The following is a 24,831-nucleotide window of genomic DNA, read 5'->3' as shown; positions in this document are numbered from 1 at the left end:
CAGGAAACTGGTTCAATACGCACTAGCTTATAGAGAGATACAGCACCACCTACGAAGGCGGAATCAGACGTACACGGTTATTCAGTTGCCCGTCTAACACAGACTACAGCCTAAGGTCGATTAACTGTGCATGTAAACATACTGAGTGTTTAGTATAGAGCAGCAGGTCAGTCTTGGTTCATGGCCAGACCTTTAAGCCCTAAGCCTATTTTGTAGGTTGAAAAATTGCACACTCATAATGAAATGAGTAAATATCTGCAACAACAAGGTCTATTTGAATACTTTGGGTGACACAGTAAAGGGAACAATTGTAAGATTTGTTAAGATGTGTAAATATCAGTACATGTGTTAATGGTGAAGAGGAAATGAAGATGGCACACAACAAAAATGAAAAGATTTCAGGCTTGCCCAAAAAAAGAAAAAAAAGCACTTTCAGTAGGATAGAACAACATGTAAACATGATCTTTGCAAAGGTTGACTAACATATGTTACAAAACTTCTCTAACTAAACTTTCCTACACAGACCCTGCTTCTGGTGTTATTCAGGTCAGAAGTCAACATGTTTGTCCCTGGAGTGACTTCACATTAGCCACAGTTTCCACTGACTCTTTAGGGAAAAAACATGACTTATCTGTTTAACAGTGAGAGCTGAGAACTGGTCTCTGTGGTCCAGGGAGATGACTGCTAATGACCTCCCCTCGGACACACACTGATTAGTTTGTCCAGTGTTTGTCCACAGAATCTGTGATGTTTCCTCTCACGGGGGAAATGATGACATCAATAGCAAATTCTTTCTTAAACTTTCTGAACTTCTGGTGGTAAATTAAACTTTGTCTTGATGAATGTTTGGAGGTTATGCGCATGTTGGAAGTTAGATGTTGTTTTTCATGTTGATTGCTGTTGATATAGATCTCACATGTTGTTTCCAACATGGTTAGGATTTTATCAATGCCTATACCTGATTGATACTAGTCTATAATGTACTGAAGATGCCTAAAGTTATGTACCAGTCTGAGGCCAAGTGCAAATGCAGGACTAAGTAGAGTTGGCCATTAACACTTTTTACTTCCTTTGTTCATTTGGGACTTGGGTTCATTTAAGAACTTTTTCATATTGTTGGTGAATTGATTGACCCAAACGGATTGATTGCCCATTATTGATCTCCCTCTCAAATCATCACTTTCAACAAGTGTGCATTCGATATGGGCTAATGTTCAGCCTAAAACTGTAGTGCTTATGTCCGTTAAATGTCTCTGTCTTTCTGTATGTAGCAATATTTAGATTCCACATCGCCCACAAAATAAGTGATTTGTTTTATGTCAAGACAGACGGAGGCAACAACAACACTGTACAGTTTGATGGCTGTAAAACAGACACAGCCACAAAAAGTTTCAAAAATCAACTCAACTGCTCAAAATGTGGTCGTTCACACCACAGCTTGTGAATGAATGTACACCGCTGACCTAATTCCCTTCGGGGGTCATTCTGGGGGTCATTCTCTTGGGCCCATCAAGAGTGTAGGAAGCTTGAGTGCTTCTCATGCTCAGATTTCGGAAATTATGACACTTGGTTAACTGTCAGCTGTGAGTTCTACTTCACACCATTGTTGTTGTCAGAGGAGAGAATCAACTTCCTGTTAACACCAGCATGTGCATGTGCAGTGTACCTGAATGGTCACTTGATGCATATTAGTTCTGAAACTGAGCAAAAAATGCTCTTCTAGATGCTGATTGTTCTTCTGAAAACTGTATATTGTACATTTGGGGGTGTTACTGAGGGTTTAGAGGCCCCAAAGTCAGTCACACATATAATGGACACTACTTCAGGTTTTTGGCATTGTTCACTTCAAATATCGTGTCAAATGATGCGTAGTGGACAGAACCATACCCATCTATGGGATGTCACTTGTGGTGGTAAGCTGCACGGTAAGTGTTAAACTCCAACTTCAAACGGTCAAGATATGGACTCTGACAGAGGACAGTTTAGGTCATATCTCTGACAAGAAAAGGTTCTGTGGGGTGAAAATTGACTATAGTTACCCTAGACAGACAAGGACCCTGTTTTGTGTAACATTCATCTTCTGAGCACTGGCATTTAAAGAAGACAGGGTCTTCATCATTCAAATGCTAAGCACTGTGAAAAATGCAGCTTGGTCATATTGTGGCCCCAGCAACATAGTCCTTTCACTTTCTACTGCAATTATAGCTGCTTTAGCTCTATCCTATAAAATTAGGCCTCTTTCCACTTCAAATAACCTGGACCCCATGACCATATACTTGAAGTGGACAGTCCACTTTAGGCATAAACCAGGTGTTCAGTGCAATATCAGGGAAATAGAAACTGTGTTCAAAGACAATAACTTCTAATTCAAGAGATGTAGTCTTCAGTGGCAATACCTGGAATGTAAAACAAATGATCTGGAAATAGTCGATAATTATTCGACGGAGAAAAGTGTTGCAGCAACTTAGTGCAAACAGCATTGTTGCATGTTTTGGCCCCATCACAGCACAAACATGAACAACTGTAGAATCAATATAGACACGAGCATGTCTCGCTTAAAATGTTGCCAGAGCATGACAATCTCTTCAGCATGAAACATCACCAAACTTCTGACACTTCTGACAATACCAGCACCAGGCATTTCTGGTGCTGGTATTGGAATCAGAACATCTCTACTTCAAATGATTTGATATCATTTTATTTTTAAATCCCATCTTCATTCAGTGACAGTGAAACACACAGGTCATGCAAACTATACAGTCTGTTTAAGCATCAAACCTAAATTAAATATGACAAAGATATATCAATTATTGTTTACATCAGATCTGTGTGTTGTTTGTTATGACAGAAGAGATTTTTACAGGCGTTACGAATTGTGGATATTTGCAATCCAAACATTAAAGGATTCAGTATTGGTTGGATGATCATATGATACAGAGAAAGAAAAATCTGCAGGACTTCGGGAAAACCACTTACAACCATCCTACTCTGAAGTATATGAATAAAACAAGCAAAAGAGAAGTTGAGCAGAGAGGCCAGCTGAGGTGCACAGGTACTGATAGCTTTCTGTCTTGTCTCTTTAGAACCAGAGAAACAGACCAGTAGAATCTTCATGTAGGAGAAGAGGATGGGAAGCAGAGGGACTAAGATGGTGATGACGGTACTGAACAGTCCATAGATGTTGTTCACTGTCGTGTCAGAACAAGCCAAATTAACAACAGAGTAGTTTTTGCAATACACTTCATCCATGATGTTTCTACAACGTGTCAATTGGATGTTTAAGAAAACAGTAACTAGAACTTTTGCAAACGAGTACAACCATAGAACGAAAATAGAGATTAACACCTTGCTTGTTGTCATATGAGTATGATACTGCAAAGGACAGCAGATGGCGACATACCTGTCATATGCCATTGCGGCTAAGTTCAAAAATTCTACATTTACGTAACTGTATAAGCAGAAAATCTGCAGGAAACAAAAAGGAATAGGAACAGTGTGAATGTCAGAGAGAATGTGAAGCAGGAGAAATGGAAAAAATGCTACACCACCATACAGTTCATTTATAAACAGGCTGCACAGAAACAGGTACATAGGTTCATGGAGACTTCTGGTCATACAGATAACCACAATTACACATGTGTTGGAAACGACATTAGACATGTATGTCACTGCAGTCAACACGAAATACAAGTATCTCAAACTTCCAACCTGCATGTAACCTCCAAGAACAAAATAAGAAAAAGTCGAATTTCCTATCATCATTGTGCCACACAACTGAAACTGACAATGATGAAATGATAATTAATTAGTTTTTTACTAAATTCTGAATGTCAAACCTCTGTGTTGCTGATTTAAATGAAAAATGTTTTATTTCTTTATCTTAGCAGCTTCAAACTATTCAGTCCATCTGGTGTTGAAACCTGAGCTCCAGTCCCACACCACTTCATACACAAGGCCAAGTGTCACTGTGTGTGAGTATGTGGCACAGACTTATGAACCACTTTCATTCACAAGTTAGAAACTAAGTTCAAGAAAGTCTAAGCTATTGATGTAATAATTCCCAACAGAGAGGAAATGCTGCTGAGGACAAACACTGGTCTATATGTCTGCGAGGACGTCATTACCAGGCCTCTGTGGACCACAGGAATGAGTGCTCAGCTCTCACTGCTAACCAGCTCATTTAGTTGTTTGTAAGATAGTCAGTGGAAACACTGGCCGATGTAAAGACACCTCAGGGACAAACATCTTGATCTTTGACCTAAGCAGCAGGGTCTGTAGAGATGACATTAGTTGAACTTGTTTTGAAACATCCCTTTAACTGTGTGTCTTCTCTGTAGCTTTTGCTCTAACTGACGTCATTGTGTTGTGTCTTTTTCCAGCAATAGTACTGCAGTTCATACATCATCACCTTCTACTTCCGGGTTAAAGACCGGGGATGAAATTTTGGTCTATGCGAAAAATAGCAAGTGCATACACGCAAGAGTAATCATACTATGAATTGCATTATCCAGGTATGTTAGTTCGACTAAGACTGGCTCGATTTTAGTCGGACTAATGTGTTCACATGACATTAAGAAAACCAAATTATTGTCTCAGTCCAACTAAAATTGGACTTTTAACATGCATGTAACACACTGACTACTGACTTCAATAGCTTTACATTACAGATGCCAGTGTACCAATTTTACATTTAGTCTGCAGCTGTGTTTGGCACCCTTCTCTTGGGGTACCAAAGTAAAATGGTACAGTAAGGTCAGGGTAGAGCTAGACCAGCTCCACCCATATCAGTCAGCTGATAAGGTGAGAAAAATACGCCACTCTCTTGCAACCAGTGTTTATACAATGTCCACAGTCTATTCTCATACAAAGCTTGAAGTTTTGTTGCAATAAACAGCCACAAACCAGCCATAAAAAAAGAGTTTGCTGTCCTCCATTGTTGTGTCATGTTCGACGTTGTCATTCATTGTCGTAGCACTGGTACGACATCATGCTACATATACGTAGGCCATCGGGAAGAGCCCAAACCTCCACCTACCAGGTAAAGGTACTGTTCTTAGTCGAAACACAAGCCTGACTGAGGGCTTTACCATTCCAAACTTTACCGTACTGTACCAAACTGAACCATACCATGATGGAAACAGTTTAAGAAGCAAAATAACAGTTAAGCAGCAGACCATGTTAATTTTATTCAGCCAGAAAATTCTGACCTCTTGTGGAGGGGTGAGCGGGGACACATTTCCTGTTCTCCCACAGTCCTCAACCACTTCCTCTGTGTTCAACCATCCTCAGCACCACGAAGTAGGTATAATGTGCGCACGAAATACTAATTAATAATATCAAGGTCAAAGGTAGAGGCAGTAGAGGGGCTAAAGTTACACGATGGACAGAGATAGCGTGATAGAGTTTTATTTTAGGCTGGGAATGAGCTACATAGACATTCTGAAAAGCCTGTCATTGCAAGGAACCATTATTACTGAGAGTCATTTAAACAGAATATTGAGAGGCAGGTTTTCTTTACTGGTGCAGGTACAACAATAACAACACAACACCGCTCGATTTGCTTACCCAGGTGTCCAGGAATGATAATATTATTAATTAGTATTTTGTGCGCACATTGTACCTACTTCGTGGCCACGAAATAAGTATAACGTGCACATGTTGTACTTATTTCGTGGCCACAAAGTAGTATTTCATGCGCACGTTGTAGCTATTTCGTGGGCACAATTTATTTTTATTTTTTTACCATGTCATGTCCGGGGCTCCATAGGTATCAGTACTGGCATTGATAAAATCTTAACAAAACACATACCTAACAATATTCAGTCGAAGTTACAGCTGGCCTTCTGACATATTTGAGTTATGGTAATCGCTTGTCACGAATATAAAGATAACATTTAACGTTTAAAGGTTAAAAGTTATTTGTGAACTTGCATGTTGCAGCTGAATGTTCTACAGTTTACCCTTCACTTCAAAGTGTGTTGGAAGACCTTTGTAGCCTTCATTTATTATTAAAGTTAAAAAAAAAATTGTTATTGTGGTCTATTGTAAAGAAAACATGGTAGTCCAAAATGGCAACAACCTACCGAGTTAACCTAGCTCCTGATATAAATTTAAAAGGTTAATTCTGGGGTAATGAAAAACAATTATTCACACAAGGGTGATTGTAGACTTAATAAATATTTAATCTTCAATTTCCGCCAAATTTCACTGGACATTTAACTCATAAAGATTGCTGACACAACATTTGTAATGTATGTCACTGCATTCAACATGAAAGTTTATCAACCTTCCAATATGCATCCAACCTCCATAAATGAAGTAAGACAAAGTTTAATTTACCATTAGAAAGTAACCATGAGGTTCTGAAAAAGTTTGTAGTTGATGTATTCTTGCCTCTGGAGAGAAAACATTACATATCAGATGGAAAAACACTGGTCAGTGTACGTCTGAGGGGACATCATTAGCAGCCCTCTGTGGACCAGAGAGGCCAGTGCTCAGCTCTCACTGGTAAACAGCTTCTTCATTTGTTAAGGGAATTAGTGGAAACTGTGGCTGATGTAAAGCCTCCTCAGGGACAAACACGTTGATCTTTGACCTATGCAGCAGGATCTGGAGAGATCAGTTTATCTGGACATGTTTTGTAACATCTTAAACTGCTGAAGAGGCCTCAGGGACAAACATGTTGATCTTTGCCTTAAGAGAGAGCAGCAGTATCTGTGGAGGAACGTTTAGTTGGAGAAGTTTTGCAATGTTTAACTCTTCAAAGACACATCATTATGAAGAGGTGATCAAGGCTAAACTGGTGTTTCACACTAAACACTGACTTACTCAGCTTTACAGTGTGCATTGTGCTGTTTTACATTTGGTCCCAAGCTGTGTCCCAGTCCAGGCCCTGCCTCCCTTAGATGGAGTGACCTACACCACGATTCTCAAATGGTAGGTCAAAATACTGGACAATACCATTGACCAGGATATATTGGGTGACAAATAGACACAGTATATGTGGATCCCTTGGCTGGATCATATAAGGACTACTGGTCCAGTTTATGGGGGGATTTCTCTGTTGTTTCCCTTTACCCCTACTGCATTCACACCAAACAGGACTGATAAGTCAACTATGCAGTCCTCCCGAAGGTCAGCTCTATGTATCAGCAGAGAAAGGCCTCCAAAACCCTTAAAATATCCTAACTCTGGGACTGTTAACTGTTAACATCTACTTGTTTATGTTTGGCATTGTCTCAGTTCTCCTCAGATCTGAGCTGCTTCCAATAAAGCTTTTCAACTTAACTCATCTCTGACTCCAAAAACTCCATCCCTGGTCAGCTCACCTGATAATCAAAACTCCGCAACAGTGGTGTGTGGTTTCACAACACCATCTGGAGCGGGACACAGATGGCGAGTTTTACTGTTAACTTTGGGAGCTCCATATGGATGAGAACCACAGCTGGGACGAAAACACCTGTAGTTGGCATCACTCCTCAATCCTGGCCTGTACGAGCTAGCAAGTCATCAAATTAGCTGCTTGTCATTCAAAAGTATTGCTGGAAGTGATTCTCATCCATACGGAGCTTCTGAAGTAAACGGTGAAACTCGCCAAGTTGTGTCGCGCTTCAAATGCAGTTGGTGTTGACCCACACACGATGGCAGTTTTCTCTTTGTAGACATTTCAACGAGATAGAGTGCATATAGCAACTTGTGAGGTGGAGCTCCGAGTGCACACACACAAAAATGATTCCTTTCTCCTCCAAATTTTCTCCCCTGCAAATTGATCATCGTGTCAACACAATTCTTTGCTAGAAAATGTTCAACTCGAGTGTTGAAGCAATTGTCACGTCGTGTGGACGGCCAAAGCAAACCGGATGTGCCCGGACTAGTGCCCGCACCAGGGTGTGCTACGGTGGTGAGAGGAGTGGTGAGGTTTCCTGATGACATCATCAGCAAACGGAAGTCCCTTTCCGCTTTGCAGAGCCCAGGACAACAATAAAACCCTATTTTCTCGGCAGTGGCTGAACGGTTTGTTCTGAAACTTTAGGGTTTCATAAACGAGGTAATGACCCAGATACACACACAAAAGCAGCGTTAATTGGAGCTTCCGGTCTATGTCGCCTTTAAGACAAGGTGCTGAGCCACAAATGTAGCTAGCCCTTCACCTGATGAAACATTTTGACTGTTTTCATTGGTGACCTGCTGTTCAACTGAGACAAGTAGTAGTGCTTAAGTATTGCATCATGGACCTTAAAATAAGTTGTACAACTTTTACACAGTCAATAGAGAGGAATTGGATTGAATGACGAAGTGGGAGTGGCATCTTTGACGTTATGGAACCAAGCTGGGTTGTTGACACTTGCACATGATTTAAACTGCTGAGATGGAGGACTGATAGCATTCTTTTCATCTCTGCAGGAGGTTTTTATTACTCTTTATGTTTATCTCCCTAACAATTATGACAAATTCAACTTCAGATTTTTTTGTACTTGGAGCATACATGCAAGTTGGAAGTTTGAAATACTTGTATTTCATGTTACTTGTGATGACATACATAATGATAATTGTTTCCAACACATGTATGATTGTAGTTATCTGTATGAACAGAAGTCTCCATGAACCTATGTACCTGTTTCTGTGCAGCCTGTTTGTAAATGAACTGTATGGTAGTACAGGATTGTTTCCATTACTGCTGATCCAATTTCTCTCTGACATTCACACTGTTTCTGCTTCTTCTTGTTTCCTGCAGATTTACTGTATTTACACTTACGCTAATATAGAAATATGTAACTTAGCTGTGATGTCTTTTGACAGGTACATTGCCATTTGTTATCCTCTGCAGTATAACACACGTGTGACGACTCGCAGAGCTTTTATCTTCATTGTTGTCATCTGGTTGTATGCGTATGTGAAGGTTTTGATCACATTGTCTTTAAACCTGCGTCTGACACTGTGTGGAAATGTCATTGACAGTGTGGTTTGTAGCAACTACCTGGTTGTTAAGTTGGCATGCTCCACTATCAGAGTGAACAACATCTATGGACTATTTGGTGTCATTCTCACCGTCGTAGTCCCTCTGGTTCCTATCCTCTTCTCCTACATGAGGATTTTAAAAGTCTGTTTCTATGGTTGTAAAAAGACGAGACAGAAGGCCCTCAGCACCTGCTCACCTCAGCTGGCCTCACTGCTCAACTTTTCCTTTGGTTGTATGTTTGATATTCTTCAGAGTAGGTTTGATATGAGTGCTGTAGCCAGAGAGGTGCGTATCATGCTGTCTGTGTATCATGCTGTCACTCAGCCACTGCTGAATCCTATAATGTTTGGATTACAAATGAGCAAAATACGAAATGCCTGTAAAAATCTCTTCTGTCATAATAAACTGACTTGCCACGCAGATCAAATGTAAAAACAGTCTGTATATCTTTGTTATATTTGACCTGGACAATTTTCAGTCTCATGTTTTATTTTAACTGAATAGAGAAGGCCTGTCCTGCTCACACTCTATGCATGAACTTGGGGGAAAATGAACTCAATCCCCAATTTTTACTCTGACAAAGGAGGTAAAACTTGACGTTCAACTGGCTCAACTATACCAGGGGTAGGCAACAAAGAAGAAAGAAATAAACTGTAATTATGAAATTGTTGTTCTCTGTTTTTGTTTTGTAAGTTTATCTATATTTTCAATCTTCCAATTTATTGTTGATACATTTGATACATGTAAAGCAATGTATTATTCATTAAATTAATGTTCATTAGAAAGACATGATTACAGAGTGTTATGTTAACTAAAGGGATTATTATATGAATTGTATGAAACAAACAAAAAGTAAAAACACAGTAAGTGAACCCATCTGTATGCAACACATGGTATGCTCATTATGGTAACCATCCTAAAACTGAGATCAGAGCAGAATTTAAAGATTTTCATGAAGCCATGATGTAACATCTGTAACTGCCTACCAATAAAAATATGTTTCCAAAAAAATCTGTATAAATTTAAAATGTGGACAGCCCACTCTCTTAGAATCAAGTAATAGGAACACATATACCCTTTGCCTCAAGGGTTAGAGTTAGGGCTACCAGTTGTTCTAATAGGGCCTGTGAGGATAATGTGGACCGGATCTAGCCTGGGAGCCATGTGTTGCCCATGAGTGGTCTATATCAGAACACTGAGAGCCGGTTCCACAGGAGCCTGGTAATTATTTGAAGTAACGGTATTCAGCTCTCAGTGTTCACGCACTTTTTCGCCAGAAAAGTAGATGCCATTCTGGTGTATTTTCACAGGTTGTTAGACACATGCTTTTACCTACAGATAATTGATTCATTAACTAATTCAGAGACAGATTCAATAATAAGTCTTCAATCAACTTGTACATATGTGTCAGCCTGTTTTTACACCCACTGTCTTGGCCAAGATAATGACATTAATCTGACACAATTTATCACTAACAGCAGGCCAGGTGACAGTCTTGCCTGTGCCATGATTATAGATGGGCGCCCGCACCTGCGACATTCTGAGACTAGTAGGAAATAAATTAATATTTACCATTTAAAAACAGGGCTGATGCTGTGTTATGTCTCCTCCAAATTTCTTTTTTTGGTTTTCAGTTTTTCCTCCTTCCTCCACTCATTAAGTTTTTTTTTTTTTATATACACTAGTTGACTTTTTGTCTACTTTATAAGAGAAAATCTAGGTTAGCAAAATAAGGCCTGATATGAGCTGCTACATATTATCCAGTCCCTATCGATTTTCTTCTCATCCATTTTGGGATGTGAAATATGTTGAATACTTTGGTACATGTACAGCCGTGGGATAATTTTGTACATTTTGTGACGCGATGGGAGCGCTGGCCGTAAGTCCCCATATTTTAAACGGAAGTAACAAGCATTTCTTTTGACCATCAGCAAAAGAATTGTGGCACTCTGTTGTGGAAATGTTAATTAAAAAACATTTTTGCAAGGTTGCTTTCCACCTAGCCCCATGTGGAATTAATCTAATTTCAGGCTTGTTTAAAGTCATGTTTGTAGTGGTCTCAGCAAAAGCTCCCAAAATTACATTGGCATCCTCCTTGGCAAAGTGCACAAAACTGTACATTCTGAAGGTCATATGATGCCGTGCTAACTTTTTCATCTATTGTTGATGGCGACGTCAGCTGTTGTTGTGGGCGTTCACCAACAGGAAGCATTTAAAAGAACCAGATGGAAACACTTAGACCAAGTTATGTGATGTTAAGGTAAGATGTGTGTGTGCTTCATGTTTTGTTTTCACACACTCACCAACTGTCATTAATATGAAATTAGAAGCAGTTAAATTGAGACAAACATGTCATGTAATTGCTCAGTGAACGCACAAGTACGATGAACTTGACGCACGTTTCTTATTTTACTCTTGCTGCGTACTTTGACACCAGAGTGTTCAAACACCTTTTCTTTCTGATTGTGCTGTGTCTCTATGTGTTGATCATTGTTTCTAATGTGCTGCTGATTGTAGTTATCTGTATGAACAGAAGTCTCCATGAGCCTATGTACCTGTTTCTGTGCAGCCTGTTTGTAAATGAAGTGCATGGTAGTACAGGCTTGTTCCCATTACTGCTGATCCAAATTCTCTCAGACGTTCACACCATCTCTGTTCCTTTCTGTTTCCTGCAGATTTTCTATGTTTACACTTACGCTAATATAGAATTATGTAACTTAGCTGTGATGTCATTTGACAGGTACATTGCCATTTGTTATCCTCTGCAGTATAACACACGTATGACGACTCACAGAGCTTTTATCTTCATTGCTGTCATATGGTTGTTTTCGTTTGTGAAGGTTTTGATCACATTGTCTTTACACCTGCGTCTGACGCTGTGTGGAAATGTTATTGACAATGTGGCATGTAACAACTACCTGGTTGTTAAATTGGCGTGCTCCAACACCTCTGTAAACAACATCTGGGGAATATTTGGTGTCATTCTCACAGTCGTAGTCCCTCTGGTTCCTATCCTCTTCTCATACATGAGGATTTTAAAAGTCTGTTTTTTTGGTTGTAAACAGACGAGACAGAAAGCTCTCAGCACCTGCTCACCTCACCTGGCCTCACTGCTCAACTTTTCCTTTGGTTGTATGTTTGAAACTATTCAGAGTAGATTTGATATGAGTGCTGTACCCAGAGTCGTGCGCATCATGCTGTCTCTGTATTTCCTCATCATTCAGCCACTGCTGAATCCTATAATGTTTGGATTACAAATGAGCAAAATACGAAATGCCTGTAAAAATCTCTTCTGTCATAATAAACTGACTTGCCACACAGATCAGATGTAAAAACAGTCTGTATATCTTTGTCATATTAACCTGGACAATTTTCAGTCTCATGTTATATTTTAACTGAATAGAGAAGGTCTGTCCTGCTCACACCCCATGCATGAACTGATGGGAAAATGAACTCCATCCCCAATTTTTACTTTGACAAAGGTGGTAAAACTTGACATTCAACTGGCTCAACTATACCAGGGGTAGGCAACAAAGAAACTGTAATTATGAGACAAAGAAATTGTTGTTCTCCGACTTTAATCTTTTTGTTTTTGCTTTGTATGTTTTTCTATATATTGAAACCTCACCTTGTTCTCTCACTTTATTGTTGATACATTTGGTACATGTACAGCAATTTATTAAAGTCATGTTCATCAGAAATACATGATTGCAGAGATTTATGTAAACTAACATGAAAATGACATGAATTGTATGAAACAAACAAAAATGGAAGAAAGTTGGAATTAAATGTAACTGGTAAAAATGTGGTAACCAATATTGATGGGCATACACTGTACAATATTTTCAGTCATTTTGTAAACCTCCAGCTCAAACTGTATGACTAAATTGCATGTGATAAAAAGCTAAATCTCACAAACTTAGCTGACCTTCTGTAGCCTGCCCTGAATGAGGTGATTGTCATTAGGTTCTGCATGTGGTTATTGACGGTGTTGTGTGTGAATTAGCTGAAGTTACGGTATGTCAGCCTCAGTGTTCTCATCTTTCAGATTTTTCCATCATGGTACAAAAACATCTGTCAATGACAGAGAATTCTGGTTGGGAGGGTAAGTTACTACCAGATTGTTGAACTCTGATGGGGTCTGATCATTGTTACAGTATGTGTGTCATATGTGGCATGTCATATGTCAGTCTCTCTTTGACTCAACCATTTAAATTATTTATGAAATAAATGATATTTTCCACTGTTTAAAAGATGAAGATTGAGCTAACAGCTATGCTCACAGCCAAAAGATGAATGTGCGCCATAGTATTGTGCTATATGGTGCATCTCTCGCAAAAATTGACCAGACAAAGAAAATTGTATGTTCATCTGAGTCTTACTTTACCACTGTTGCGATCAAAGCCCGCTCACACTGTGAAGTAATTTAACGCTGGAGTGAATACTGATTAAACACATTCTTGTCTCATGTAATTGGTCAGTGAACGTGCAAGGATGATGAACTTGACACATAATTCTTATTTTACTATTGCCATGTTCTTTGACACCAGTGTTCAAACCAGGGTTTACGTTATCCGGTATATGACAGCTTTTGGTCGCTGTAATAATGTTCATACATATTCAGATATCTATGAGATATGTTAACAAGTGAACCTAACTATAAAATAATGTAGTTAGGGTTTGCGTTTGTTATTTCCACGCTTCGATGCTGGCATAAAAATTACGCTAAAATGTGCTAGCTAGAACCCTGGTGACATTACTGTTTGAAATCCTTTCATTCAAATTCACCTTAGGAACACAAACCTATCTAACAAGACAACAGTAAACCAGCAGCTTCTTTGTTAATCAACTTTGTTGTGGAAGAGTGAATGGAGAGACACAAAGCAAGGCTCTGGGCTCTTTTTTTCCACCAGGAACTGACATTTTTAAGAGTGCAAGCAGAAAATTTAGGGGCACACACCATAAATTGACTAGCAAAGCAAATATTCACATTTCCCCTCATTTTCACTGTATTAGTGATGAATACTTTGACAATAAATGCAGAGATTGCAATGTGCTGTTTTAAATTCAGTGTCACATTTTATTGTGCACCTCTGAAGAAGCAACAAACATAAGAGACATAAAGTATACAGACAGTGTCACTGTCAGTACATTAATAGAGTACATTATTACATTACTGCTTGAGGACTGTCCAGTACACAGTACCGGCATTTTTTAATTCTACTATTTTAAGTACCAGCACTTTTATTTAATCACCTATTCTCATGGTAGTGTTTGTTTCTAGTGTCTATAGTTTTTATTTTTCATTGTCAAACAAGAACAATATCCATCAGGCAGATGATCCATTGTGGTGACCCAATAAAGGAAGAAGCCACAAGAAGGAGAAGAACAACAATATCTATTAAAAGTGTATTAAACCATTTTTAGTTAGATTAACTGACTTCTTGCCACATTTGTCTCGTGGAGGACAGCATGATAGCATGACACCAAATAAAATGGACTGTGTGCTTGAAGTTTAAATAACTGTTGGAAATGTTAATGATATAAACTAATATACAAACTGGCGAGTAGATGTAAAATTTACTCGCACTGTCTCAAATTTTGGCAAAGTTATTTGGTCGCAATCTGGAGCCCTGTAAAGGCTGTCCGAGAGAAAAGTGGTAAACATATTCTTAAGAAATCGCAGACTCAGCTGACACATATTTTATTAGGTCTTTTGTTAAATGCCTGATGCCTGGATTATTTGTGCTGTACGGAACAACAATCAACATCATCTGCCACTCTGCAACAGTGCCGTATGAAAGAAAAAATCTAAACGTTTCAAAGACATAACTGAGTTTTAAAAATCTCATGAACGTGCTTGACATTACTATTTCCCTCTGTGTGGTCTGATAACTGTAGTGATTAAAATAAGAGGAAAGTTTATGAGTTTAGAATAAAAGTATAAAAGTCAAAATACTTTTTAATTATTCATTTTTAATAAGTCATGAAAAATGTTCAATAATTATCGATACGGATTGATATGAAGTAGTTATATCGTGATATGTTTTTCAACCATATTGCCCAGCCCTATTACCATCTAAATATTAACCATAATCCAAATTCATTAAACCAGCAAAATTCTTAAGACTTGTGAATATCTGGCTATTTTCCCCCTTCTTTTGGGTGCTTAGGAACCACAAATACCAACTTAAGATATTATTTAATTATAATTATTGGTAATTTTGAATAGTCAATAATATAGTGCCACATTTTCAACAGAGGTCAGCTTCTGCTGTGGGCGTTCTCCAGTTTGAAAACTATAAAAGAAGCTGTTCATGAAAACATTCACACAGAGCCATGAACAATATTGTGATGCTAAGGTAAGAGGTGTGAGTGCTTAAAGTGTTCTTTTCACACACTCACCAACTGTTAAAGTATGGAACTTGAATCAGTTAAATTCAACAAACATGTCGTGTAATTGCTCAGTGAATGTGCAAGGATGATGAACTTGACACAAGTTACTTATTTTACTCTTTCTGCGTACTTTGACACCAAAGTGTTTAAGCACCTTTTGTTTCTGATTTTGCTGTGTCTCTATGTGTTGATCATTGTTTCTAATGTGTTGCTGATTGTAGTTATCTGTATGACCAGAAGTCTACATGAACCTATGTACCTGTTTCTGTGCAGCCTGTTTGTAAATGAACTGTATGGTAGTACAGGTTTGTTTCCATTCCTGCTGCTTCACGTTCTCTCTGACGTTCACACTGTCTCTCTTTCCATGTGTTTCCTGCAGATCTACTGTCTTTACTCGTATGCCACAATCGAGTTTTTTACCTTAGCCATCATGTCATACGACCGTTTCCTTGCTATATGTTACCCTCTGCAGTACAGCACACGCATGACCTTTAACAGGATTGCTATACTCATTGCTGTAACGTGGTTACTTGCTTTGTTTATCATGTGCTACACAATGTTATTGACTTCTTCTCTGCAACTGTGTGGAAACATCATTAACAAAGTTTACTGTGATAACTATTACATTGTCAAACTGTCCTGTGGTGACACTACAGTCAACAACATATGTGGACTGATCGGCACAGTGGTCACAGTCTTTGTTCCTCTGACTTTGATCATGTTCTCATACATGAGGATTTTAAAAGTCTGTTTCTCTGGTTGTAAACAGACAAGACAGAAAGCAATCAGCACCTGCACACCTCACGTGGCCTCACTGCTCAACTTCTCCTTCGGGGTTTGTTTCGAAATTTTTCACAGCAGGTTTGACATGAGCAGTGCCCCTAATACTCTGAGATTATTTTTATCTTTATATTTTCTTACATTTCAGCCACTGTTCAACCCTCTGATATACGGACTCAGGCTGTCCAAAATACGTCATGTATGTAAACGTCTGCTTCGTTCTGACATGTAGGTGATTCATTTGTTCTGTTTGAATTTGAGTAATAACATCACGTTTCACAAAGCAGAATTCAGCACAAGCAGGACAGGAAGTCAAACCCCGATACAACATTAAGCGTCCTTTTTTTCCAGAAGAAATGCCCCTGTGTTGACACCATATCGTATTTCACTTAACATCAATGACACTCTTGTAAATCCAGCATTCTGGACCTTCAGATGTCAGCTGGATTGCTATACTGATTGCTATAACATGGTTACTTGTTTTTTTATGAGCCACACAATATACCTGACTTTGTCTCTGCAACTGTGTGGAAACACCATTAACAAAGTTTACTGTGATAACTATTACATTGTCAAACTATCCTGTGGTGACACTACAGTCAACAACCTCTGGGGAATGATCGCCAGGTGATTCATAGTCTTTGTTCCTCTGACATTGATCTTGTTCACATACATGAGGATTTTAAAAGTTTGTTTCTCTGGTTGTAAACAGACAAGACAGCAAGAAGTCAGCACCTGCACACCTCACGTGGCCTCACTGCTCAACTTCTTCTTTGGGGTTTATTTTGAAATTTTCCACAGCAGGTTTGACATGAGCATATTATAGCATATAATATTCTGAGAATATTTTTATCTTTATATGTTCTTACGTCAGCCACTGTTCAACACTCTAATGCAGTGGTTCTCAATTATTTTGTGTCATGCCCCCCCAAGAGAACAGACATTTTTTCAAGCCCCACCTGAATTGAAATACTATTGAGAATCTGACAATGTTTATTTATTTGTATAAACCACTGTATGAATTGTCCCGTCCTGCCTCTCACACCCCCCCAGACACCTCACCGGGCCCCCCCCCCACTATTTGAGAAGTACTGCTTTAATGTATGGACTCAAGCTGTCCAAAATACGTCATGTCTGTAAACGTCAGTTTGGTTCTGAGGAAATGTAGGTGATTCATTTGTCTTGTTTGAATTTTACCTCTCGACCTCGTGCACCAGCTCAGGCTCCTTCAACGCCAGAGAGGTGACGTACGACCTTCCTAGAGCCAGTTTCTGCAGCTGTGGGTCAGAACTGCAAGGTCCTCACCTTGAGCCACCACCCAACTCACACTGCACTTGACCTCTATGACCTCTCATGACCCCTCCCAGAGGTAGTGAGCCTATGGGACTTAAATATTATTTAATTATAATTATTATACACCAATTATAATTATTATAACAACAACAATAATAATAATAATAATAACAATAATAATAATAATAACTTAGATTTATATAATTGATAATTTTGAATAGTCAATAAACAGATACAGAGTGCAACATTTTATGGTGCCCTGCACACAACAGAGGTCAGCTGCTGCTGTGGGCGTTCACCAGTTTGAAAACTACAAAAGAAGCTGTAGATGAAAACATTCACACAGAGCCATGAACAATATTGTGATGTTATGGTAAGAGGTGTGTGTGCTGTTACATTTAAACAAACGTGTCATGTAATTGCTCAGTGAATGTGCAAGGAGGATGAACTTGACACAAGTTACTTATTTTACTCTTGCTGCGTACTTTGAAACCAGAGTGTTCAAACACCTTTTGTTTCTGATTTTGCTGGGTCTCTATGTGTTGATCATTGTTTCTAATGTGTTGCTGATTGTAGTTATCTGTATGACCAGAAGTCTACATGAACCTATGTACCTGTTTCTGTGCAGCCTGTTTGTAAATGAACTGTATGGTAGTACAGGTTTGTTTCCATTCCTGCTGCTTCACGTTCTCTCTGACGTTCACACTGTCTCTCTTTCCTTGTGTTTCCTGCAGATCTACTGTGTTTACTCGTATGCCACAATCGAGTTTTTTACCTTAGCCATCATGTCATACGACCGTTTCCTTGCTATATGTTACCCTCTGCAGTACAGCACACGCATGACCTTTAACAGGATTGCTATACTCATTGCTATAACATGGTCACTTGCTTTTTTTATGATGAGCTACACAATATACCTGACTTTGTCTCTGCAACTGTGTGGAAACACCATTAACAAAGTTTACTGTGATAACTATTACATTGTCAAACTGTCCTGTGGTGACACTACAGTCAACAACCTCTGGGGAATGATCACTACGGCGTTCATAGTCTTTGTTCCTCTGACTTTGATCTTGTTCACATACATGAGGATTTTAAAAGTTTGTTTCTCTGGTTGTAAACAGACAAGACAGAAAGCAATCAGCACCTGCACACCTCACATGGCCTCACTGCTCAACTTCTCCTTTGGGGTTTGTTTTGAAGTTTTACAGAGCAGGTTTGATATGAGCAGTGCCCCTAATATTCTAAGAATATTTTTATCTTTATATTTTCTTACATGTCAGCCGCTGTTCAACCCTCTGATGTACGGACTCAGGCTGTCCAAAATACGTCATGTCTGTAAATGTCTGTTTCATTCTGACATGTAGGTGATTCATTTGTTCTGTTTGAATTTTAGTAAAACATCACACCGCTTCAGAAAACTGTCTCAATATGATTCTGTGATATAATGATCTAGTTACTACTATAACAACTGTTGAAATTTCATTACCTCTTATGAAGTAGCAAAAAAACACTGGCACATATTTGAGTGGTTTGATTTTATGTAGCTCATGCTTGAGAAGATCTGCTGGCATAATTCTATGGATCCACAGACGGACAGGACGTCATTTAAGTGTTGGGAATTCCACATTTCAAAAACAAGTTTGTTGGGTCTGGGGAGGTTTCAATTTCTCATTTGACATAGACATAGGATATGATGCATATTTTAGTGGATGAAAAATGAAATCACTTTATTTATCACCTTGATCCCTAAAAAGTAAAAAGAAGGGTTTGTACGGTGGCCGAGACCCGCCATCGCTGCAAATAAAAGAAACGCTGCAAATAAAAGAAACGCCACTGCAAATAAAAGAACAACAACGATGCAAATAAAAAAAGCCACAACGGAAGTGAATTACCGGGGACTATTATTGCCGGTGCACCGGTGTTTTTTTATGTGGGAAGAAGAAGACAGAGAGAGAGAGAGAGAGACAGAGACAGAGAGAGAAGAAGAAGAAAAACGAAGAAAAACAAAGAAAAACGAAGAAAAACGAAGAAAAACTAAGGAACAAGTAAATGAAAAGGTTAGTTATTACTGTCGCTACGTGACTGTACTGGTCAATGTGTTATAGTAGCCCCTGGTTTCATATGAAGCTGAACTGGAGGATGCTGTGTATTGTTAGCTTCGAGTGAGAGGAAAATTGAGTGCGGTAACTTTACTCAAATATGCAGCAAAACACAGTTACATGTACCGCCGCGTGCTCTCACTCCAGAGCAGAGTTTGGACTTGAGAGCCTGGAACGAAAACACACCCGAGTGGAAACAACTGACAGCTACATAGTTCCGGCAGCTTATTACTATCATAACAATACACAGCATCCTCCAGTTCAGCTTCATATCAAACCAGGGGCTACATGGCCTAACTATCACACATTGACAAGTACAGTCACGTAGCGACAGTAATCACTAACCTTTTCATTTACTTGTTCCTTCGTTTTTCTTCGTTTTTCTTCTTTTCTCTCTGTCTCTGTCTCTCTCGGTCTTCTTCTTCTTCCCACATAAAAAACACAGGTGCACCGGCAATAATAGTCCCCGGTAATTCACTTCCGTTGTGGCTTTTTCTATTTGCATCGTTGTTGTTCTTTTATTTGCATCGTTGTTGGTCTTTTATTTGCAGCGGCGTTTCTTTTATTTGCATCGTTGTTGTTCTTTTATTTGCAGTGGCGTTTCTTTTATTTGCATCGTTGTTGTTCTTTTATTTGCAGTGGCGTTTCTTTTATTTGCATCGTTGTTGTTCTTTTATTTGCAGTGGCGTTTCTTTTATTTGCATCGTTGTTGTTCTTTTATTGGCAGCGGCGTTTCTTTTATTTGCAGCGGCGTTTCTTTTATTTGCAGCGGCGTTTCTTTTATTTGCATCGTTGTTGTTCTTTCATTTGCAGCGGCGTTTCTTTTATTTGCATCGTTGTTGTTCTTTCATTTGCAGCGGCGTTTCTTTTTGTTTGCAGCGTTTCTTTTATTTGCAGCGATGGCGGGTCTCGGCCACCGTAGGTTCGCTTAGATTTTTTTTTCCAAAGCTGCATGGAGCCACTGAAGAGCCACATGCGTTGCAGACCCCTGTCTTAACAGAAGCAACAAAATAAAGAGTGCAGAAACTAAGAAGTGAAAAAAGAAAGAGTGCAGAAACTAGAATTTAAGGCGACAAAGTCTACAGAAAATGTGTCAGTGAAGCTCAGAGTGAAAGAGCACAGTCAGGGAATAACTTAAATTATATCACTTGATTTATAAAAAAGCTACTTATTAAAAGGTTGAAGTAAAGAGTATGAACTTAACGTTTGCCTGTTTTTTTGGAATTGAGTACAATCAGCCAGGGGTGGAGTCGAACTTGCGACCATGATGTCTTTTGCACACAGGGTACCAGTAACCACTGAGCCAGTCCACCCCCCCTTAAAACATCAATGCTATTTTTTAATTCCAGTATTATATATTATATTTTATCCTCATCAGGCTTCAGCTACTAAGTCAAATGAACATTGTGCCTCTCTCTTCACTTTTGGTCAGTTCTGTGTATTTTTTGTCATGCAAATTAAATAAAACCAAGTCAAAATATATCATAAACTTATTCTGTGTTTATATACTTCTACTGTAGTAGTACTACTTTACTGAGTGGAGGTGCTAAGTTCAATTCATGCTGGTGTGTCGGGTCGAGTTTAGGTTTAAAGACCCGGGGATTGGGTCAGGTTGTAATTTTCAGGCCCGTTGAGAACTCTACACTATGTCCATTGCTGTCCCGACTTTAGGCTTGACAGAGTCCTACGAACGGCACTTAAAGATATAACGACACATTTTAAAAACAGACACCACTAACACATCCCACAAACTTCAGCTGACCATCCGCTACCATTAGACTAAGTATTGTTAATAGATATGATTCCTGTTTGTAAGAAATTGTTCTGTTGAAAAAAGTAAAAAAAAGAAAGAAGAAAAGATATTGTAAAAGTTGCTGTAACTGTTGGACAGAAAAGATACAAATATTGTAAAAGAGTGTTCTAAAGTATTGTTATTAAATATGAATACTGTTTGTTAACTGTCAACCTGTTAGGCCTGTTGCTCCCACACCGCAGAGGTCAGCTGCTGCGGTGGGCGTTCCACCAGTTTGAAAACTACAAAAGAAGCTGTAGATGAAAACATTCACACAGAGCCATGAACAATATTGTGATGTTATGGTAAGAGGTGTGTGTGCTTAGAGTGTTCTTTTCACACACTCACCAACTGTCATAATATGAAATTTGAAGCAGTTACATTTAAACAAACGTGTCATGTAATTGCTCTGTAAACGTGCAGAGAGGATGAACTTGACACAAGTTACTTATCTTACTCTTGCTGGGTACTTTGAAACCAGAGTGTTCATCCACCTATTGTTTCTGATTTTGCTGTGTCTCTATGTGTTGATCATTGTTTCTAATGTGTTGCTGATTGTAGTTATCTGTATGACCAGAAGTCTACATGAACCTATGTACCTGTTTCTGTGCAGCCTGTTTGTAAATGAACTGTATGGTAGTACAGGTTTGTTTCCATTCCTGCTGCTTCACGTTCTCTCTGACGTTCACACTGTCTCTCTTTCCTTGTGTTTCCTGCAGATCTTCTGTGTTTACTCGTATGTCACAATCGAGTTTTTTACTTTAGCCATCATGTCATATGACCGTTTCCTTGCTATATGTTACCCTCTGCAGTACAGCACACGCATGACCTTTAACAGGATTGCTATACTCATTGCTATAATGTGGTTACTTGCTTTTCTTATAGTTACTGGCACAATAGTCTGTAGTTTGTCACTTAAGCTGTGCGGAAACACCATCATCAATGTATACTGTGTCAACTACTCCATAGTGAAACTGTCCTGTGGTGACACCACACCAAACAACATCTATGGACTTTTCGTCACAGCGGGCACAGTCTTTGTTCCTCTGACTTTGATCCTGTTCACATACGTGAAGATTTTAAAAGTTTGTTTCTCTGGTTGTAAACAGACAAGACAGAAAGCAATCAGCACCTGCACACCTCATCTGGCCTCACTGCTCAACTTCTCCTTTGGGGTTTGTTTTGAAGTTTTACAGAGCAGGTTTGATATGAGCAGTGCCCCTAATATTCTAAGAATATTTTTATCTTTATATTTTCTTACATGTCAGCCACTGTTCAACCCTCTGATGTACGGACTCGGGCTGTCCAAAATACGTCATGTCTGTAAATGTTTGTTTCATTCTGACATGTAGGTGATTCATTTGTTCTGTTTGAATTTGAGTAAAAACATCACACCGCTTCAAAAAAATGTGTCAATATGATTCTGAGATGTAATGATGTTGTTTAAATAAAAAGAGGAAAGATGGCCATAACTGAGGATTGGAACTACATGAAGGCAAAGTAGATGGCTGTGCTAACATAAGTTAAATAAGTTATAAAGATAGCTGAAGATGCAATGTATGAACATCCAAACAATCACCTGAAAACAAAGTAATATATGGGATAATATATGTTCAAGGAACAGTGGGATGGTGGGTGACTGAAGTGATATGATTTGAGATTGGCCAAAGATTAGATTTTTGGAAATATGTCCATGAAGACCTAAAGAAAGTGCTGGGTATTTACTTAAACCTAGATCCATGTTTACGGCGTTCTCTCGCTGTTAGATACACTTTTCTTAAAAAGAAAAAAAAAAGAAAAAACTTACGTTTGTGTAATTTTATAAACCACTTGCACACTAGGGCCAGGCGATATGGACATTTTATTTATCACAATATACTGTTCTTATATCATATGATATCCATATATATATAAATAACGATTTAAATCCCATTAATATTTCTGTCAAACTTGAAAGTGAAATGTAAAGATAAGAAAAGGTTATTTCTGGTTTATATATCGTTTATTTTTGTATAACATATCAGCGTTTGTGTTGTAGAAAGAGAAGACACTATTGTCGCTTTTCCACTACCCAGTTCCAGCACGGTGCGACTCAGCACAGCACGTTGCTGTTTTGCTTTCCTATTACCGATAGTACCTGGTAGTTTTTTTAATACCCGCTCTGACTGATACTGTGTGTGACGTCAACAGATTGCCATCCACTAATTGGTCAGAGTGTCGGCACTGGATTCTGGAAAAGTCATGAGCACAATGTCCAGCACAAGAATCAAACTGAACAATGCCAAACTGTTGATCAGTTAAAAAGACTTGTGTTAATTTCCAACATTTAGCAAGGAAATTACTAAAATCTCAATATTTAACAGAGGAGTGTGGTGTATTTAGCAACAGCACTGCTGAAAGCGGCAATCATGAGCGACAAGCCACATCACAACTCCTTCCACCGTATTTCATCACAGTGTAGAACGGAGTCTGCGCTCCCGTGATGCAGGAAGTACTGAATGACTGTGAACAAATCTTGACTGAGTTTAATGATTGAGTACACTGAAAACAACTGCTTTACAAGTCACTAGTCACTAGTTTGTGTGTGTTGCGTGTAAAATGAAATAACAGCAGTTTCATGCAGCCTTGCTATGATGACTCCACCCACGTTGAGGAGGTACTGTAGTAATGGAAAGCCATACCAAACCATGTAAAGTCGAGCCGTGCCGAGCTCGAACTGGGTAGTGGAAAAGCACCATATGGTCTGTTGTTGTGGTGCAGACATCACATTAGATATGAGTTAGCTCTTCTGTTCATCAGGGGAGGGACGGCACTGCTTCTTATCAGTGGGTAGTGAGAGGATATAACCACCCGTGATCATGTAGCAAATCCCGAACACGCCTGCCGGAAGGGCCGCTGTTGGAGGCGGGCCAATGTCTTGTGAATATCGAACATGAAACTAACTTCACCGCGTCTTTTTCTTTTGACTCGCTCTTACTTCTGGCACGCACGCGTGGCTGCGTTAATCCCTGATTAGTTAGTCCCTGATTGTCACATGATGTGGCTGCAGCTATTCCAGGCACAAGAATCAAAGCACCGTTTTCTCTCATTGTCATTGGCTGTTTAGGTTGTCTATCAAAACGTGCAGTGCTATCGAAATTCTATCGAGTGCGTCTTGTTTTTATTTAGAGGAAAAGTTCTGTCGCAACATATTTCATTATCGTATTATCGCCCAGCCCTACCTCACACCAAAGTCTATTGAGAAAATGTTTTTATCATGGCATAAAGGAGTTTTTGATCCACTCTTGCCTCTATCACTAAGTTCCAATGGGTTGTGTGATTTTAGTATTTAAAATCGTTTTCTCCTGCTTTGCCCACCACATGAGGGTCACGGGGGTCGCTGTACCAATCTCAGCTGACATAGGGCGAATGGTGAGGTACAACCTGGACAGATCGCCAGTCCATCACATGGCGAGAGACAAACAACCATTCACTCTCACACTCACAACTATGGTCAATTTAGAGTGTCC

General features: G+C 39.1%; 6 protein-coding genes across 6 annotated transcripts; 5 read left to right on the top strand and 1 right to left on the bottom strand.

Annotated features, from left to right (window-relative positions):
* Positions 1-2,719: 2,719 nt before the first annotated feature.
* Positions 2,720-3,990, bottom strand: or64d1 (odorant receptor, family 64, subfamily D, member 1). Its single transcript, XM_058633127.1, has one exon. The coding sequence runs from the start codon at positions 3,760-3,762 to the stop codon at positions 2,815-2,817; it is 948 nt and encodes a 315-aa protein (XP_058489110.1). The 5' UTR covers positions 3,763-3,990; the 3' UTR covers positions 2,720-2,814.
* A 4,453-nt stretch (positions 3,991-8,443) lies between these two features.
* LOC131462267 (olfactory receptor 11A1-like) lies at positions 8,444-9,391 on the top strand. The gene has a single exon (XM_058633323.1). The coding sequence runs from the start codon at positions 8,444-8,446 to the stop codon at positions 9,389-9,391; it is 948 nt and encodes a 315-aa protein (XP_058489306.1).
* Positions 9,392-11,334: 1,943 nt separating this feature from the next.
* LOC131462266 (olfactory receptor 11A1-like) lies at positions 11,335-12,291 on the top strand. Its single transcript, XM_058633322.1, has one exon. The coding sequence runs from the start codon at positions 11,344-11,346 to the stop codon at positions 12,289-12,291; it is 948 nt and encodes a 315-aa protein (XP_058489305.1). The 5' UTR covers positions 11,335-11,343.
* A 3,149-nt stretch (positions 12,292-15,440) lies between these two features.
* LOC131462149 (olfactory receptor 11A1-like) lies at positions 15,441-16,439 on the top strand. The gene has a single exon (XM_058633134.1). The coding sequence runs from the start codon at positions 15,441-15,443 to the stop codon at positions 16,365-16,367; it is 927 nt and encodes a 308-aa protein (XP_058489117.1). The 3' UTR covers positions 16,368-16,439.
* A 1,300-nt stretch (positions 16,440-17,739) lies between these two features.
* LOC131462265 (olfactory receptor 11A1-like) lies at positions 17,740-18,795 on the top strand. Its single transcript, XM_058633321.1, has one exon. The coding sequence runs from the start codon at positions 17,872-17,874 to the stop codon at positions 18,793-18,795; it is 924 nt and encodes a 307-aa protein (XP_058489304.1). The 5' UTR covers positions 17,740-17,871.
* Positions 18,796-21,435: 2,640 nt separating this feature from the next.
* Positions 21,436-22,674, top strand: LOC131462264 (olfactory receptor 5P6-like). The gene has a single exon (XM_058633320.1). It carries the CDS (start codon positions 21,751-21,753, stop codon positions 22,672-22,674), a length of 924 nt encoding a protein of 307 aa, XP_058489303.1. The 5' UTR covers positions 21,436-21,750.
* The last annotated feature ends 2,157 nt before the right edge of the window (positions 22,675-24,831 follow it).

Source organism: Solea solea, chromosome 7, assembly GCF_958295425.1.
Source record: "Solea solea chromosome 7, fSolSol10.1, whole genome shotgun sequence".
NCBI classification, from domain to species: domain Eukaryota; kingdom Metazoa; phylum Chordata; class Actinopteri; order Pleuronectiformes; family Soleidae; genus Solea; species Solea solea.
This window is presented reverse-complemented; position numbering and strand designations above follow the sequence as displayed.